The sequence below is a fragment of the Physeter macrocephalus genome, chromosome 10 (assembly GCF_002837175.3).
Source record: "Physeter macrocephalus isolate SW-GA chromosome 10, ASM283717v5, whole genome shotgun sequence".
Taxonomy (NCBI): domain Eukaryota; kingdom Metazoa; phylum Chordata; class Mammalia; order Artiodactyla; family Physeteridae; genus Physeter; species Physeter macrocephalus.
Genome location: NC_041223.1, coordinates 43,410,444 through 43,429,139, shown reverse-complemented (window position 1 = coordinate 43,429,139; position 18,696 = coordinate 43,410,444). Strand labels below are relative to the sequence as shown.

The 18,696-nt window shown below is 36.0% G+C and overlaps 1 protein-coding gene across 1 annotated transcript in view; it reads right to left on the bottom strand.

The window, feature by feature from the left end:
* Positions 1–640: 640 nt before the first annotated feature.
* CEP85L (centrosomal protein 85 like) overlaps positions 641–18,696 on the bottom strand; it is a 222,563-nt gene continuing 204,507 nt past the window's right edge. Inside the window, 3 exon segments of the mRNA XM_024122643.3 lie at positions 641–5,147; positions 9,294–9,525; positions 11,619–11,723. Of these exon segments, the coding sequence (XP_023978411.2) occupies positions 4,984–5,147; positions 9,294–9,525; positions 11,619–11,723 (501 nt within the window). The 3' untranslated portion in view covers positions 641–4,983.

Below are 18,696 nucleotides of genomic sequence, written 5' to 3'. Positions count from 1 at the left end.
AACCAGCTAGAGACATTAAGGCACATATGACTTAGAACAAGGATCCAGGGTGCCATCAAAGCTGAGATGTCAAGGCCTCTGCAGAGTAACCTTTTAACAAGGTCTTATTTGTATATGTTTCAGTTAAGGTTTTAATCTCTGATTAGAAGGGAAAAAATAAAAAAGATTTAACTTGCCAGCCCAAGCTTTCAGCAATATAAAAAACTGAAATCTGATTTGTCTGTTGGAAAAGTAGAAAGAAGACTTGATTCAAATAAGTGTTTTAGAAATTCAAAGTACAGACACAGTGCTATGAGCTGAAATGCAGAGACATGCCCTTGTATTTACAGCACCTGCCATCAGAAAATCTCAGTGCCCTTCAGGGGAAGGCCCTGAGAAAAAGCTTTTTGATGACTGAAAAGAAACTGTAAGATAGACCTAGAAGGCAGAAGTGTCCCCGATCTAGTAAGATTCTCTCTTGCATATTTAAAGAAAACTTTAAAAAGTCAAGTCAGCATATTCTTATTGAGAATTCGGAGAGTCTGAAATTTCAAATACATTTTTATAATAACATTAGGCGCTTGGTAGACATAAATCTTTTATAAAAAAATTTATTTCTCTGTTAATACAAATTCCAACATCAACAAACAATAGTCCAGTGGAAAAATACTTAGCCATTAACATTGAAAACTTTTTTTATTTAATAAATAGAACTTTGGCATTCAAAATTCTAGCTGTAAACCCTATTAAAAAGCAAAAACAAAAAAACAACCCCTTTACAAAAAAAGAGGCAAGGATGATAGATCAGAAGGCATCAGCCAACCAGTGGCTTCACATTCTTTTTACAATAACTGTATTTCAATTAAGTCATGACCGTTGTATTTACACATGAGGTATTCTGGGTGGTTCAAAAACTGAACCTAGTTTACAAAAACCACCAGTCATAGTGACTGATTATACACTCTGCTGTGCTTTTAATGTAACCACCTAGCACCTTACTACTTCTTGTCATCACACCAATGTGATGCTGAATTTTATGTTTACATATTTAAATAACTATTTATACATATATGTACACATATACACACAAATGACTATACTCCAAAGGAGTTTCCTGCTCACTAAACAGGGAAAAGGCTGGGCTCCAAAGACACATATCTGATACCTCCCCTCATGTTTACTAAGGTATCTACTAGTAACGAAAAAAACTGCTCCCTGCTTTAAAAAAAGGAAAAAAAAATCTTAATCAAGTCTATTTACAGAAGAACAAGGTGCAATAATCATCAACATTCTTACAGCTCATGTAAAATAGAAATGAATGCTTACTGCAGGCAAAAAGGCACAAAAGGTTCTCTCTGTATGCAGCTGTAATAGTGTTGTTAATGACTTATTGATTTGAAACTACATTCTTTATATACTCAATACTTCTTTTAAATAAGAAAAAATCCAAATATCCAAAACCTTTCCCTCTTCATGATTAAATGTAGAACATTATCATGCAGCAATTTCCACCATGACATTTTGGGGTGAAGCTAGAAATTTTATGTTTTGTGAACACTGGAAAAAAAACTGTCAAAAATGGAAACAAAATGAATTAACTTTGGCTCTGAGAGCTCTAGCTACTGGCAGTTTCAAATGACACAGTCTGAGTGAGCATGGTTATGAGAATTGCTTATTTCTGTAATTACATATCTACAGTGATAGAAAGCTGCATAAGAGAATGCCAATAATCCAAACTGAAGATGTGCCTGAGCTGAACTGTGTGATGTAAAAATATAGTCCAAGTTCTCAGCTACTGTATTATTCAATGAACTATTAGTGATACTGAAAGAACATTTTCCCAATAAAGTAGTTCCTTTAAAAATGCCCTCTAAGAGAATCCTATTAATAAGTCTTGAACTATGACAGAATTAATTTATAAGCTCATTAGTGAGTCAGAAATGTACAATATCCATTTTAGCAACACTTTCCGGCTCTTGAGATTGTCTCTAACAGGCTACTGGAAGAAGTCTAATTCAGTTTAATAAATTGTCATGACCAAAAAACAAATTTCACTAAAATAAAATACTGTTAACATTAAATACTGAATCCTATTTCAAATACAAAAAGGGGCCACACTTTTTTTTTTTTTAATTCAGGCATGGCTTACCTAGTTAATACTTAAGCAAAATTTCAAATAGATTTACTTTAAAACTTAATTTTAGGTTAATTTTCACCTCAGACATACAATCACTGTAATAACTTCCAAGAATATCCTAGTTCAAACTAGGACAAGATACTATAGTGTTTGTATTTGCCCATCTTACCTAACCTAACAGTAAAATCTTGGTTTTTAATGAGATACTGATATTCTTACTATTCTAACACAACAGGTTGTCTTGGGAAAGGGGAATTTTCTGAAAAATAAAAATCAAAATTAAATACTGACAAATTAGACTACTACTAGTTTTATTTACCCCCAAATTCCCTCCAAGTCTGTCTACTTATTATCTAGGCCCCTTTTCAAAACCCAGACTCCAAGAGATTACATTCTGTACTTCAAGATTATACTTACACTATCACATCTTAAATCCCCTTTTTATGTGGAGTACACATTTTAGAAACTGAAATACATCAGCAGTAGTTAGTTAATTTTCTACTAGGTTAAATTTGTTTTAACCTCAAGATATTGAACTAAGTCAAATTCTGTTAAGTTTTAGAAAGCTAACTTATATTTTAAAAATATAAATTACTTAATCCCAACTAAGCCGGAAAACAAAGTATCTACAGTGATCAAAACAAACGATCAAAAGTTTGTTTAAACAACAATACTAACCATAAAACCCCCAAACATATATATTTAAGAATCTAGTGACCCAAATCAGTGATTATTTGCCCATTATCACTATCATTTTAGGGTACCTTTACTTTCAAAATTATGGAGGCTGGGGGTGTGGGGGAGGGGATTCTATTCAAAGAGGATGTAAAAGTGTTGTGTGCTACACTTGTGGCTTATCTATTTCAGATGCTATTACCTACTTTACTGTAAAGGGCCATTTTTACAGATCTTAATTTTTATAAGGCAGAATTCTTTGCATCAGATTTTTGGTACAAATTTACTACTCCCTGATTGTCTTCAAACCACTAACGTTCAAAAACAAAAGAACACATAAGAAAGCCAAATTCTTGCTAGTGACTAAGTCCTTCCTTATTAGGTTAGGGACCTTGGGATGCAGAATCACTACAATGCACTGATTTCTTAGTGCCCAGATCCTAAGAGTTAAAAGGGCAGGGAGGACTCAGGCACTGAACAGAAGGAAAGTCTGATGTCCTTACAATGTATTACAACTGATTGTTGAAATATAACTATAAAATAACTATTGAGAGCTGTATATAAGCCAATTTCTGAACTGAATGTCTTCCTGGGTAGTTTCCTTGAAGGCCTTATCCCAAATATGTTTTCAGTGCTGAAAACATTTAGGAGCGTATTTTTCTAGGAGCAGCCTTTATACCAGTATATAAGCCCGGCAAGAAAACAGACATGTGATCTGCTCTTGCCTCAAACAATATTCTCCTGCTTGATTAACATCCCTCATTCCTTCTACCTGTTATTTAGTCTTGACCTAAATGAGACCTGGGGTTGCATCAAGAGATAAATCAAAACAACTTGTAAAGGACAATGACTGCCATAACTAAGTACATTAAAAAGAACGTACATTTAAAAGCTCTGAAGGCAATGAAATATATAGTCCTTCCAAAATACCAATTAAGACAGGGAAATACTCATTTGGAAGTTTAAATGATTATATGTCTACAAAAAAGTCAGTTGTATTTCATAGTGATATCCTGTACCCCAGAAGAACTAACCTGGCTAAATTTGTATTCTATGAAGAACCCTGTTTTTAATGTACTTTACCTAACAAAAGGAATTGCAATATCACCTGGGTTTAGATTTTGTTTTATGCTAGTGATAATTCAGATATAAAGAATACAGGTTGATTTTTTTCTTAAAGTAGTTTCAACTTTAAAACAGGTACAAAACTTAAAATGTAAACATTTGAAGTTTGGATAAATAAGCTATTGTTCCAGAGTCACTTTGTTAATCTTTCTTTTACAATAATGATCTGAGGCCTTAGGTTTGCATTAATTATATATGGCTTTGTTTACATTGATATATATATATATATAGAGAGATATAGATAGATATAGATAGATATAATATATAAACAAAAAGTTGTAAATAGTAAGGGACATGTTAAAATTAGTTCAGATTATGTTAAATTGCTTTGTAATACATACATTACAATGCTAACGGGAAAACCATCACATCACTATTTCACATCTCTTAGGCAATTCACAAGCACTCTGGAAAAACAGCTGACCTATCTACAGTACTAAAATCAACCCAACCCTACAACCTCACCACCTCAGCACAGGGATTGTTCAAACACAGATGGTTTCGCCTGCTGTACTACTATTTGAACACTTGCCTGCTGTGGGAACTCTTGTTCAGCCAGCCCTTGAAAACCCCAAGTACAACACAAGCTTCTCCATGAAAGAAAAAGAAGCACAAGAATACAGTGTGTGCCTTTCTTAGAAGCTTTGCTTTGATCCTAGAAATCTTTATAATTTTGTGAACACACACACAAACACACACACACACACACACACACACACACACACACAACTACAGGATTAAAAGAAATCCTATCCCTTTATCTGAAGGGCACTCTTCACAGCTTGGTCCTACAATCAGTAGTTTGAGAATACAGAAATTTTTTTCTTATACATTTTATCATATTTTTCAAATGGTAATTTAATTTTTTTGCCTGATTAGATAAGCCCCTTCGATACTTCCTCACATCCCAATTCCTCCCCAACAGAACAAATCCACAGAAAAAAAAACTTAGGTGCAAGTCGTATGTCACTTGCAAGTTTCTATCATGGCTCCTGAAAAGAAATGTGAAGAACCTAGCACAGCAGCATGTTAACAGTGGGTCGTTATTGCTGTGGGACCAACACTGGTCACTGGGTTACACAGTTGTCTCCCATATCCTGAGCATAGCGGTCTGATATCGTGGTCCGTAATTCATCTATGTCCCTCCGTAACTGGCATACATCTGACAGTTTTTTAGTGAGTGTTTCTGGGCTGTGGTCATTCTCAGTCTCTTCAGCTGAACAGTTCATTGCTGTGGAAATAAATCATGGAGAAAATCTCACATTTTTTGGGAACAAAGTCATTTTAGGATTTTTCAACTTATTATCATTGTAAATATAATGCTGTATACTGAATACAAGTCAGGCTCAGGTTTAAATTATGCATCACTCAATAGTAAATGCATCTTATCTACTTGGTCCTTTTAAAATTTTGCTAACTAAAATGCATTAAATTCATACAGTGATACACACAAATTCAACAGGTTTATGGATGACAATATTCCAAAAGTAAAAAGGAACATGCTCTAACAGCTCTCTTCAAACTCAGTTAGAGACAAAAATCTGAAAATCACAGTGCCGATGTAGAAGGTTACAAGGTAACTGAAGGGCATTATCTTATATTTTTACAGACTGCAAAGTATTAACAATCGAGTGTGTGTGTGTGTGTGTGTGTGTGTGTGTGTGTGTGTGTGTTGGGACCCTATGATTCTAAACAACTGAATCAGGCTCATAGCTAGTTGCCCAATGGCTGAATCACTGAGGGTAAGGCCCTGAGTTAGCTAGCTTTTAATTAATTGGAGGCATAGGAGTCAGATAACTTGTTATTTTAACAAACAGTAATTGAACTGTTTTACTGTTCATGATTCATGATCTGGCCACTATGCTGAGTGCTGAGGTCAGCAAAATAATGCATATAGTGGCTTATTCTTAATGATTTACATACAGTTTCATAAACAAGTAAATTCAGTCAGGTACCACAGGTGACCTACCACTACACAAAGGCTACATTAGCACAAAGAAGAGAAAAAAAAGGCCTCACTGGAGAGGGGACAGGTTCACTGAATGGGACAAGGAAGCAGAATGAACAAAGGTATACAGAGCAGAAAACAAAATAGTCTGATAGAAATTGAGAAACATCAAGAAAACCAGCTCTAAAATGGCAGAGCACAAATTATGAGAGGGGAGGTCCAAGAAACAAGGCTGGAGAGGCAGGTGGGAGTCTCTATTCTCAGGGAGGGTATGAGGAAATCAGAATCACAGGTTAGACAGATGGCTCTGGCAGCAATGTAAAGATGGACTGGGGTGGGGAGGGCACAAGGCTTGGCAGAGAAACCAGTCCAGACGAAGGTCTACGAAAGCTTGAATTAAGGCAACAGTGCTGTGGAGATGTGGCACCAGGAATAAACGTCACAAGTGGGAAGGGACTCATAGACATGAAGAAGTTAGATTATCAAGCTTGGAAAGGGGCCAGGGACTGGACACAGGACACAGATGGGGGAACGAGTATGGTGGAGGATAAAATCTGGGTTGGGGTGATAGGTGGATAGTGGTTCTACTCATTGAGAGGAGGAACAGGTTTAGGGTAGGGAGGAAAGAAAAGTAGGTTCTGTTTCAAACATATTGAGTCTGTGATACCTATGAAACTGCTGGTTCTAATGTACAGGTGAGTACAGTCAGGAGCCCAAAAGGGACATTCTAGGCAGGGTGAGAGATGAATGTCTGTATGGGTCAAAGGTGTAGGGAAAACAGCAAACAAGTGGATATGTACAAGATTACTCAGAGAAAGTAAATAGAAACAAAAGACCAACAAGAAAAGTTTCCTGGGAGACCGCCAGTATTTAAGTGGTAGAGAATTTCACAGATTGAGGCTGAGCAGTCATAAAGGTAAAAGCAGAACCTTGAGAATGATGTCATGGAAACCATGGTAGCCCAGATTTAAGAAGGGTGGGGTGAACATTATCAACAGATAGCTGAGGAGTGATGAGATAAGGGTTCAAAACACCTCCACTGTTTTTGAGAAATTAGCTGGCTGGTCAAATTTGCACAATGCCAGCCTGTAAGGTAAGGGTTCCGGGGTTAGACTTTGAAGACTGGAAGGGCTGTACACTGTGCGGGGAGGTGCTGAGTCTCCCTTCTGCTCACATTAGGAGCACACTCTTATCCTGGTACTGAAAAAATAATAAATGCTACTACACAGGACAGAGCCGATGTAGAAGGTTACAAAGTAACTGAAGGGATGACCAGCTCTAAAATGGTGGAGAAAACCAGTCTTTTGTGTGTGAGCTTTTATTTCTTGCTCCAAGAGATCACTGCTAACTGAACACCCCATATTCACCTGGCAAACCTCTCCCCCTTTAAGATTCCAGCCAAACACCAGCCCCTCCATGGCGCCTCTGCAGCCCTTCCCAAGAGGCTGGGTTGGCTTCTCCCTTGTGCTCCCGCTGCTCTCTGATCACTCTTCAGTTACAGCACTTACCACAATGCTGTAGTAGTCTGGTTAATGTGTGAGGAAGGGCTGTATTCAACTTTTCTGCATTATCAGCACCTCAGTGCTTGGACCACAGAAGGCATTTGATAAACGTTTACTGAGTGAGCGAATATACTTAAACATTGAAGTGTTTTTTAAAGACAAACAACCCAATCAAAAAATGGGCATAAGACCTAAATAGACATTTCTCCAAAGAAGACATACAGATGGCCAAGGAGCACATGAAAGGATGCTCAACGTCGCTAATTACCAGAGAAATGCAAGTCAAAACTACAATGAGGTATCACCTCACACCGGTCAGAATGGCCATCATCAAAAAATCTGCAAACAATAAATGCTGGAGAGGGTGTGGAGAAAAGGGAACCCTCTTGCACTGTTGGTGGGAATGTAAATTGGTACAGCCACTATGAAAAACAGTATGGAGGGTCTTTAAAAAACCAAAAATAGAGCTGCCATAAAAAGAATGAAATAATGCCACTTGAGGCAACATGGATGGACCTAGAGATTATCATACTATGCAAAGTAAGTCAGAACGAGAAAGACAAATACCATATGATATCACTTATATGTGGAATCTAAAATATGACACAAATGAACGTATCTATGAAACAGAAACAGACTCACAGACATAGAAGACAGACCTTTCATTACCAGAGAGGAAAGGGGGAGGCGGATAAACTAGGCAGATAAACTGGGATTAGCAGATACAAACTACTATATATAAAATAAACAACAAGGTCTTCCTGGGAACTATATCCAATGTCTTATAATAAGCTATAATGAAAAAGAATAAATATTTTATATGTATAACTGAATTGCTTTTCTGTACACCAGAAACTAAAACACAACACTGTAAACCAACTATACTTCAATTTTTTTAAAAAAGTGTTTTTTACATACCCACACTCATACATGTGTTCTCACATTTATGAAGTGGAGGGGAAAATTCAGCTGACATCTCTGAGTACAGTTACATGTTTCATTTAACAAGTGAGATACTTCGATAAGGAGTATTATTTGGTTTGCCAAAATAACTACTATGAGGCAAGACAGTAGAATCTTTTTGATGAAACTGGAAACAAAACTAGTCTCCACTCAGTCACATATTAACCATATTATTAGGCAACTACTCAATACAAACATGTTGGTACATAAACACTATGGTCTTACTCTACTCATATCTCCTTACTGAAGTCCATTTCCTCCATATTAAAAAGAGACCAACATATCAATATTATAATAATTTAGAGCCATGTAAGTTGAGTGTTCCAGCAAAATTAGCACAGATGGGAAGAGACACTAGGATATTCTTGTGGTGGTTCTCACCATTATGTGTTCAGGAAGGCAGAACTGAGGCAGAATGGGTGGGTGTCACATTGGATGGGACAAAGCCAGCAGGTGTGCATCACAAGGGCAAAAGATCTATGTTCCATGAAAATTGGCTCATGTGACAGCACTGGCACTTACATTAAATAGTTGCCACAGAACATACATAAGAAAGCTTACGAGTACCTTCTCGCAAATATTTTACCAGTGGACTGATGGCTGGGTCATTAATTTAATACAACTGCCACATGAAAGCAAAGAGAATCATTACTTTTAGAAGAGTAATCAGGAAATCACACCTAACTACCATTCCAGTCACATATTAACAGAATCAGCATAGGAAACATCTCCTAGCAGGCACAGTTATAGGCATTCTTCTGAGTGGCAGTCCATATCAACTATGATCCTGCTCATTTCTATAAGCATAATGAGGCAAGTTCTAGCAATGATTCAGAAATATATAAATCTAAGTAGGAAAGGAGACAAAAACAAATAGGGAAAAGGCAGTCAGAAGTTTCCGATTCATGAAGACATGTTTCTAATTGTAAAGCAATACAGTAAGAACAAGTCATTAGCCACTTACATCTGATTCCCAGTAATAATGAAAGATTAGGCTCTTTGCCCTGAGCACGCTGATTAAGAATACTACACAATGCCTTCAAGTCAAACAAACAATAGGACATTTCCTTGAACAGCTGATCAATCACACTCAAATCAAATAGTGGCCTTTTGGAAAGAATGGTCTGCTGCCTGGATTGGTCTGCTTCCTGGTCCTGATCCAATAAAGAGCAGGTCTCTTCTGTTTGTCTTTGGTTCTGCAATGGATAAAGAAAACAAAAATCTGGTTGTTAGAACAGAGGAAAGGTACTCAAAAGCCATAAAGGTTAATATTCCCCCATCTAATTCTATAAAGAAAACAGTGGAATCATATTACATGCACATTAACCAAATTTAACTGCATACATATAGCAGGAAAAATAAAAAGGGAGAGAAAAATAATTTAAATAGTGGAAAGGGTGCCATCTGATGGCCTAGAGTAAACTTGAGAGAGGAAACATGAATTCAAACAGTCTCAGTTTCTAGGGGGTCTCTCATGGTCTCACATAAAAAGTACCTAGGTTGTGTATATATTTTGCTATGAGATGTATCCCAAGAACAAAAAGAACTGCAAAGAAAACTTAAACCTCATCCTACAGTTTTATTGTTAGTAGCCACAGTGATTTAGTTACCCTGAAACTATTTTTTGTACATTGGGAAAAAAGTATATATGTTACTATGTTAATGTTGACATTAAAAAACCAAACTTTTCAGTGTAAGAGAAAAAGAAATTAAAATATAAAATCAAAGGAAAAAAACCCCAAACAACTCTGAATTGTTAAATTTGAATTGGAAGTATCAGTACAAACTCATGATTTATTATGCTCAGAAAAAGCTACGCTCACCTCTTCCCCAAATTATCACCATTTACTCCTCATCCTGAAAACTGCTAATTAAAGGTAAGTTTAACTAGCTTTCCAGTTGGAACTGTATTTCAGAAAAGCCAAATAGCCTGGGTTGATGAGGAAAATACAATTTTTTACAGACAAATGCCAGCTAATAAATGTAAAGGGAATGATATAATTAGAAAAAATTACTGTTGTTTTAATCATCTAATGATTCAGACAATGATCACTGGTGTAAGCTAAAACCATCAAGGGAAAGGTTGCTGGCAAACTGCACACTCACACACTTGCCTAAGTATCAACAACCCCATAAACTGCTGACTGCAGAGGCTACAATGTTACAATGGAAAGAATCAGTCTGTCACCACCTTAACCCAGTGAGATGGGTATTTGTGACACTTACAGTGAGATAAACAAACACGTATAATTTGATGATGTGAACAATACCTACAAAGTATTCGTGCCAAAAAATGTTTGCACTGAATCGACTATCTTTAGCTTTAACTCCTAGCTTACAAGAAATACAGGGGGTAGAGAACAAGATAAATGACACCATGAGGAAGCAATCAGACAAATCTAGGGGTGACAAGTTTATAGGTCTGTAAGACAAAATGCCCAGTTTCTTCAGGGAGAAGAAAGAAACTTTAGGTTTATAAGACAAAATGAAACACAACGCACGGTCCTTGTTTGAATGCTGGTTTCAACAGCCACCATAAAAAACATATCTTGCTCTTGGGGAGCAAGAGGGAGGGGATATGGGGACATATGTATACGTATAGCTGATATACTCTGTTATACAGCAGAAACTAACACACCACTGTAAAGCAATTATACTCCAATAAAGATGTTAAAAAAAAACATTTGGGGAAGAAGGAGGGAAATTTTCATCAGACTAGGTATTATCAAACATCAAGGAAAATTATTATTCTTATTGGGTGTGACAATGGTGAAATGGTTATATAGGAAACTGTCCCTAAGTTTGGAGATGCATTCCTAAGTATTTAGAGGAAAATGTCATGATGACAACTCAAAAACTAAAATAAGCATTTTTGGTATAACATGTCCTTAAATGCAAGCCAAGTATTTCATCTCATACTTAAATGAAGAAAGTGGACCTGTTCCAGTGATGAAGTGTCTACATTGCACCTTCCTTAAGGATTTTCAAGGGTAATTTTGTTTATATTTAACTTATGCATCATTTGATGACTTTAGGATCTAATCTCTATATACCATTTGACTTTGCTATAGTTAAGTTTGTGCAATTGTTTCTAAGACATTAGAAAAATAAAAGTTTGTCTTTTAGATTATAATTTTAGTAAGAAACCTAATGGATTTAATTAACTGGCACATCAAAATCAAGTCTTCAATTAAAAAATGATTTATGAATATGTACAAAATAGGCATTTGCTTTAACTTAAGTAGGTACTGAATCATCCTTGAAAGCTATCTGAGTTTCTTTTACTCACATCAAGCAATGTTCTTAATCTCTGAAGGTTTCTTTCTTTCTTTTCCAGCTCTTCCATCATCTTTTGAGTAGTCAATTTTTCTTTAGAAAGCTTCCCTTGCATAGACTAGAATAAAGAGAATTGCAAGCAAAGCATGTTAATGCTTAAAGCAAAATGCAATTAGGTAGGTAACCAGGAATACTGGCTCTGAATACTTTAGATGTTCTGACCTCCCTAACCCCTTGGAAGATGAAGCCTTCACTTCTCAATCAACCCATATTACTTCTAGAGTGGATAATTCCAAAGCAGGGGAGGAGGGAGGAAGGAGAAAATATCATCTTTACCAAGACAGTTTTTAATCTGGGTAAAACATGTTAAATCTAATGTTGCTGTTTAACAACTATATTATAAACAGTTCTTATTTTATTGATTTTTGTTTATATATTGGGAGTGTATTAGCAAATCTATACTTTAAAAAAACCCCTTTTTCTTATGATTGATAAGGTACAAGATAATAAGGTCATAAGACTATCCCTGTTTTCTATCATTTGAAACAGCTAAACACCCTCTCTCAGTGTATAGTATGCCAAGCTGTGAATATGATGCTCAATTCAGGGCAAAGGTCTATTATGGGACTTGGATAAACTAATCTCTCTTAACTCCATTATAAAATTATAAATTATTCAGACATGATACTATTGTGAGATAATCTTGAGTATACCAAAGCAGAACTTGCGTCATTTCAGCTTATAAATCTGATTTTCAGCTACACACCAAAGAAGAACTTGCCATAAACCTTGTACTTATCAGTGATTTTTTTTTTTTCTATCAACTTTTCCCCTTTTAAACCACAAGATCAATAAACATGACTAAAGAAGAAATTTCATTATTTTTTTGCTTCAGGTCTATATTTAGTCTCAACTCTGAAAATACTTCAGAATGTTGATGACCTAAATAGCACACAATCTACTGTGAAGGTTTTTTTTTTGCCCCTCACATTATCTCTGGATGGAATAAGAGAGGATAGCTGTCACCACGGGTTGAGATAAGACTCTAAATATAAAACAGTTTTCTCAGTAACAGTATTCAACCTTGTTGCTTTTTAATTTCATTTGTTTGCTAAACTCTGTAAAAATACTATATTTAATTACTCAAAAGTTGGATACAAATGAATCAAGCTCTATAACAAGTACATTTTCTTCCAGGGAAAACTTGTTTTATATTCCACAAAGATGAATTCCACGGTACAAAGTCACATGGGCTATCTGAAAATATATATTTTTGGATATTGAAATTCCTTTGTAACTGAATCAAAACCCATTTGATTGAATGATATGTTGGGATTTATTTACCTAGCTAAAAACTCATACTTACTAGCATGACAAGATTATTCGTCTAGAATCCAGAATTCATCCTAAATTTTCTTAAGATTTGTGACTGTTTATTTTATTAGAATTGTAGAAGAAAGGCACCACAAATAAACTACTCTAAATCTCATATTTTAACAGTGAAAACAGAACCCAAGAGAGGTATTTTCACAATGCTGTAATATAATTCTTTAGAAGATTATAGTGGTTTTTATTTTTATCATGTTGAATGTGACTAATAAGTAGCTAATAAATCTAATACATTACTGTGTAAGACTAAATTTAAACCAGTGAAGAAAAAGGTAATCTCCATCAGAATAAACCAGAAATGTCTGGCAGTAGTGCTGTTTGTCATAAGAAGGAAAATTGAATTGGGGAAATACATTAAGCGTAACGTGTTATGTTGGTTAGGTTCAAAGGCACTAATCAAGCAGCCCTTTAATAGAAGAGAGAGTTCACAGACACATTCTAGTAAGACCAAATGCTGTACAACTTATAGGATAATACTAGGTGTGAGTGCTATAGCTGTCTGACAATAACATTTCACCTAAAAGATTAATTACTTCTCTATCCCAAATTGTATGAAGAAGCACATGCTTAAAGTTTAAGAAAAAAGCAAGGTGAGGGGAATCTCTACTAAGCTTAGAATGGGATTACTGAAGTTAAAAACGAAATCATATTTAAATTTCTACAATTTCTCTTTAAATTTCCTGTTTAATAACGATTTTTTAAAGTCTCAGTTACTAATCCACAGGTATTGATCACAATCATTCTTGCAGTTGAAAGTGGTTTTAAATTCATTTCTTATTTTGATGTAAATACCCAGAAACGCTAACCATTTTTTGGTGCATATACAAATAACTCCAATGAAGGAAAGCCAAACATGCCTGACTCAGCGTGTTCTATGTACTCCACAAACCCAGTTTAGGAGGAAGTGTTTTGAAAGCCACTGACGTTAGCAGTTTGTTTGTTTTTTTTTTAAGTTTTTGTTTTGTTTATTCTCATTTCTTAAACTGATAATACATGGTACAAAATTAAAAATATATAAAAGAGTATTTGATAAAGTGTCTTCCCTCTCCCATTCCCCAGGCACCCATCTTTCTTTTCCAGAGCTACTCAATGTTACTTGTTCTTGCATATCTTTACAGAGATTTTTAAAACACTTTATCGAAGTATAATTTACATACCATAAAATACATCCATTTTAAGTATACAATTCAATTATTTTTAGTAAATTTACAGAGCTGTGCAAACAGGTATAAGGGACTTTTCTGGGTAACAGAAGTGTTCTAAAACTGGATTGTGGTGATGACGTTAGCAGTTTTACCATAGAAACACAGCAAGCGACCAACCCCACCCTGCCCCGCACGCCATACAAGAGTTCCACAAATACATTCCTTCCTACAATCATTCATTTAGCAGAAATTACAGCCAAGCACTATCTGTTCACTGGATGGTACACCAATGAACACAACAGTCAAAACACTTGGTCCTTGTGGAACTTGTACTAGGAGGGAAAAGAGCAAAGAAAATAAACATAATAAATACATAAGTTACGTAGCATCACACACTGGGACTTGCCTTGTGCTTTGGAGAATAAATAGGGCGTGGTGAGGCAGGGGGGTTAAAATCTCAAATGGGGTAGAATAAGGGCTCATGGAAAAAGGTGACAGCTGAGCAAAGTCTTGAAGGAGGTGAGAGACTGTGTCCCATAGGTATCTAGAGAGTATGTTTCAGTCAGTGCAAAGGCTCTGAGGTGGATGGTGGCTTTTCTGTTTGAGAAAAAGCAAGAAAGCCAGGAAGACAGAAAAGAGTAAGAGATCAAGTCAGAGAAGGAAAGCGAGGTGGGGAATTGATTGCATAAGCTCTTCTAAGCCAGTGTTACAAACTTTGATTTTTTTACTCAGGAAAAAATGAGGAACCACTGAAGGGTACTAAGAAGATATGATGTGATCTGATATTTGTTTAACAGCTCACTCAGGTTGCTGAGAAAACACTGTGGGCAAGCAAGGGTGGAAGCAGAAAGAAATAATCCAGATAAAGAATGAGGATGGCTTGAACCAGGGTGGCACAACAGTGGAGGTCAGGAGAAGGTGTCAGATGCTAGATATATTTTGAAGAAAACAGGATTTGCTCACAAAATGTAAGGCAGAAGAGAAGTCAAGAATAAGTCTTAAGGTTTCCAGACAGAGCAAATGGAAGGGCAGATCTGTCATTAATAGATATGGGAAATATGGAAGGTATAGGGGGTTTATTATTTTTTGGCTTAGGGGAATAAGAAAATCACTTTTGAACAATGTTATGTCTAATACATCAAGTGGTGACGTTGAGAAGGCAATTGGATATACAAATTGTAAGATCAGGGGAGCACTTTGACCTGGAGATAAAAATTAGGGAGTAGTGAGCACACACATTATATTTAAAGCCGTAAGACTGGGTAAGATCACCAAGAGAAGTATAAATAGAGAATCCTAGTAAAGAAACAAACCCCTTTTTTGAAATATGACACTGTGTGTGTGTGTGTGTGTGTGTGTGTGTGTGTATTTTAGCAGTATAACTGACCTATGACACTATGTTAATTTGAGGCGCACGACATAGTGATCTGATATTTCTATACATGACAAAATGATCACCATGATAAGTCTAGTTACCATCTGTCACCATACAAAGTTATTACATTATTATTGACTATATTCCCCCACTGTACATTTCACTCCTGTGACTCATTTATTTTGTAACTGCAAGTTTGTACCTCTTAATCTTGCTCGCTGGAATATGATACATGTCTTCAAAATAAACCTTAACATAAATATCACAAATGAAACTAAACTTATCCCTAGATTATAAACTGGAAGTTTCTAATAAGGTAATATGTCCAATTTTTATATACTAGTCTACTAACCTGCCTATACATTACAATAGGATTTATGCTACAGACCTTAAATTTATTGTGTCTAGCTAAATCAAACAACAAAAACAACCAAAAAAATCTTAAAAAGCAAGTTCCTCTGAATTCTTTTGTCATTTTATTGTACATATTTCAATTATCTAGAAACAAGGTATAAGTCAGTCACTTTAAGTTTATTGCTGAGAACAGTTGAAAGGCTTCATAGTAACTGTTATGATTTTATTAATACAAGCACACTATTTTTGCAATAGCATATGTAACTATACATAAAAGGTAAGATAATAGTGCTATCATAAGAAATAGCAATTAATAAAGAGCATGCATACTTAACAAGATAATGGCATTTAGAAATCATTAATAAGAAGACTATATTCTTTTAATAAAATTTAATATTTTTCTCTCAACATCTTTTTAAAAACTAGTTAAGAAAAGTTCATCTCCTACACGAGGCCATCCATTTGTTCAAGACTGGGAGAGATAGCTGTTTTATCTAATACATAGAAACCAACACAGAGAGTCAAGGAAAATGAATATGTTCCAAATTTAAGAACAAGATAAAACCACAGAAAAAGACCTTAATAAGAGAGAAAAGTGGTTTACCTGATAAACACTTCAAAATAATGGTCATAAAGATGCTCACCAAGGTAAGGAGAACAAAGTGACAATTTCAACACAGAGAGAAAAAGTATAAGATAGTACCAAATGGAAGTCACAGAGCTGAAGAATACAATAACTGAACTGAAAAATACAATAGGCGGTGTTTAATAGCAGACTAGATAAGGCAGAACAAAGGATCAGTACATCTGAAGACAGGGCAGTGAAACTCAGCCAATCAGAGCAGTAAAAAGAAAAAAAGAATGAAGATAGTCTGAGGGACTTAAGAGACAACATTAGGCAGACCAACATTCACATTATAGGGGTTCCAGAAGGAGGAGCGAGAGACAGAAAGGGACAGAAAACTTAAGTGAAGTAATGGCTGAAAACTTCCATAACCTGGGGAAGGAAACAGACATCCAGATCCAGGAAACTAAGAGTTCCAAAGAAGATGAATCCAAAGAGACCCACTGCAAGGCACATTATAATGAAACTGTCAAAAGTTAAAGATGAGAGAATCTTACAAGCAGCAAGAGAAAAACAACTTATTACATGCAAGGGAAAGCCCATGATGCTATCATCAGATTTTTCAGCAGAAACTTTGCAGGCCAGAAGAATGTGGCACTATATATTCAAAGTGCTGGGGTGGAGGGGAGGGAAAGAACTGCCAACCAATAACTTTCCACTTGGAAAGTTGTCCTTCAGAATTGAAGGAGAAATAGGGACTCTTTAAGCTGAAACAAAAGGGTACTAATTAGTAACAGGATAAGTATAAATCTCACTAGTAAAGGTAAATATATTGTAAAATTCAGAATAATCTAATGTTGTAAAGGTGGTAGGTTAATCACTTATAAAGCTACTATGAAGGTTAAAAGGCAAAAGTAGTAGAATAACTATAACTACAATAATTTGTTAATGGATAGACAAGATAAATTGTGGCATCAAAAATATAAAAAGGGGAGGATGCTATATCAAACTAAAAAGCTTCTGCACAGCAAAGGAAACCACCAACAAAATGAAAAGGCAACCTACAGAATTGTAGAAAATATGTGCAAATAATATATCTGATAAGGGGTTAATATCTAAAATATATAAAGAATTTGTACAACTCAAGAGCTTAAAAAAATCCAATTTAAAATGGGTAAAAGTTTAAATAGACATTTTTCCAAAGAAGATATTCAAATGGCCAACAGGCACATGAAAAGTTGCTCAACTTCACTAATCATCAGGGAAATGTACATCAAAACCACAATGAGATCACTTCACACCTGTCAGGGTGGTTATTATCAAAAAGAGATAAGTGTTAGCTAGGATGTAGAGAAAAAGGGAACCCTTGTGCACTGTTGGTGGAAATGTAAATTGGTGCAGCCACTATGGAGAACAGCATGGAGGTTCTTCAGGAAACTAAAAATAGGGCTACCATGTGATCCAGCAATTCCAGTTCTGGGAATTTATCCAATGGAAATGAAAACACTAACTTGAAAAGATATGTGCACCCCACTGTTCACTGCAGCATTATCTATAATAGCCAAGACATGGAAGCAACCTAAGTGTCCCTCAATGGATGAATGGATGAGGAAAATGTGATTTTATATAATACACACACACACACACACACACACACACACACTGGAATATTATTCAGCCATAAAAAGAATGAAATCTTGCCACTTGCAACAACATGGATGGAGCTTGAGCACATAATGCTAAGAGAAATAAGTCAGACAGAGAAAGACATACTGTATGATTTCACTTATATGTGAAATATAAAAAAAAAACCCACCAAACTCAGAGATAACAGAGAACAGATGTGTGGTTGCCAGAAGGGAGGGAGTGGGAGTGGGGAGGGAATGAGCAAAGGGAGTCAAAAGGTATAAACTTCCAGTTTTCAAATAAGTCCTGGGGATGTAATGTACAGCATGGTGGCTATAGTTAACAATACTGTAGGGGGCTTCCCTGGTGGCGCAGTGGTTGCGCGTCCGCCTGCCGGTGCAGGGGAACCGGGTTCGCGCCCCGGTCTGGGAGGATCCCACATGCCGCGGAGCGGCTGGGCCCGTGAGCCATGGCCGCTGAGCCTGTGCGTCCGGAGCCTGTGCTCCGCAACGGGAGAGGCCACAGCAGTGTGAGGCCCGCGTACCATAAAAAAAAAAAAAAAAAAACAAAAAAAAAAAACAATACTGTATTGTACATTTGAGTTGCTGAGAGTAGATCTTAAATGTTCTCATTACAA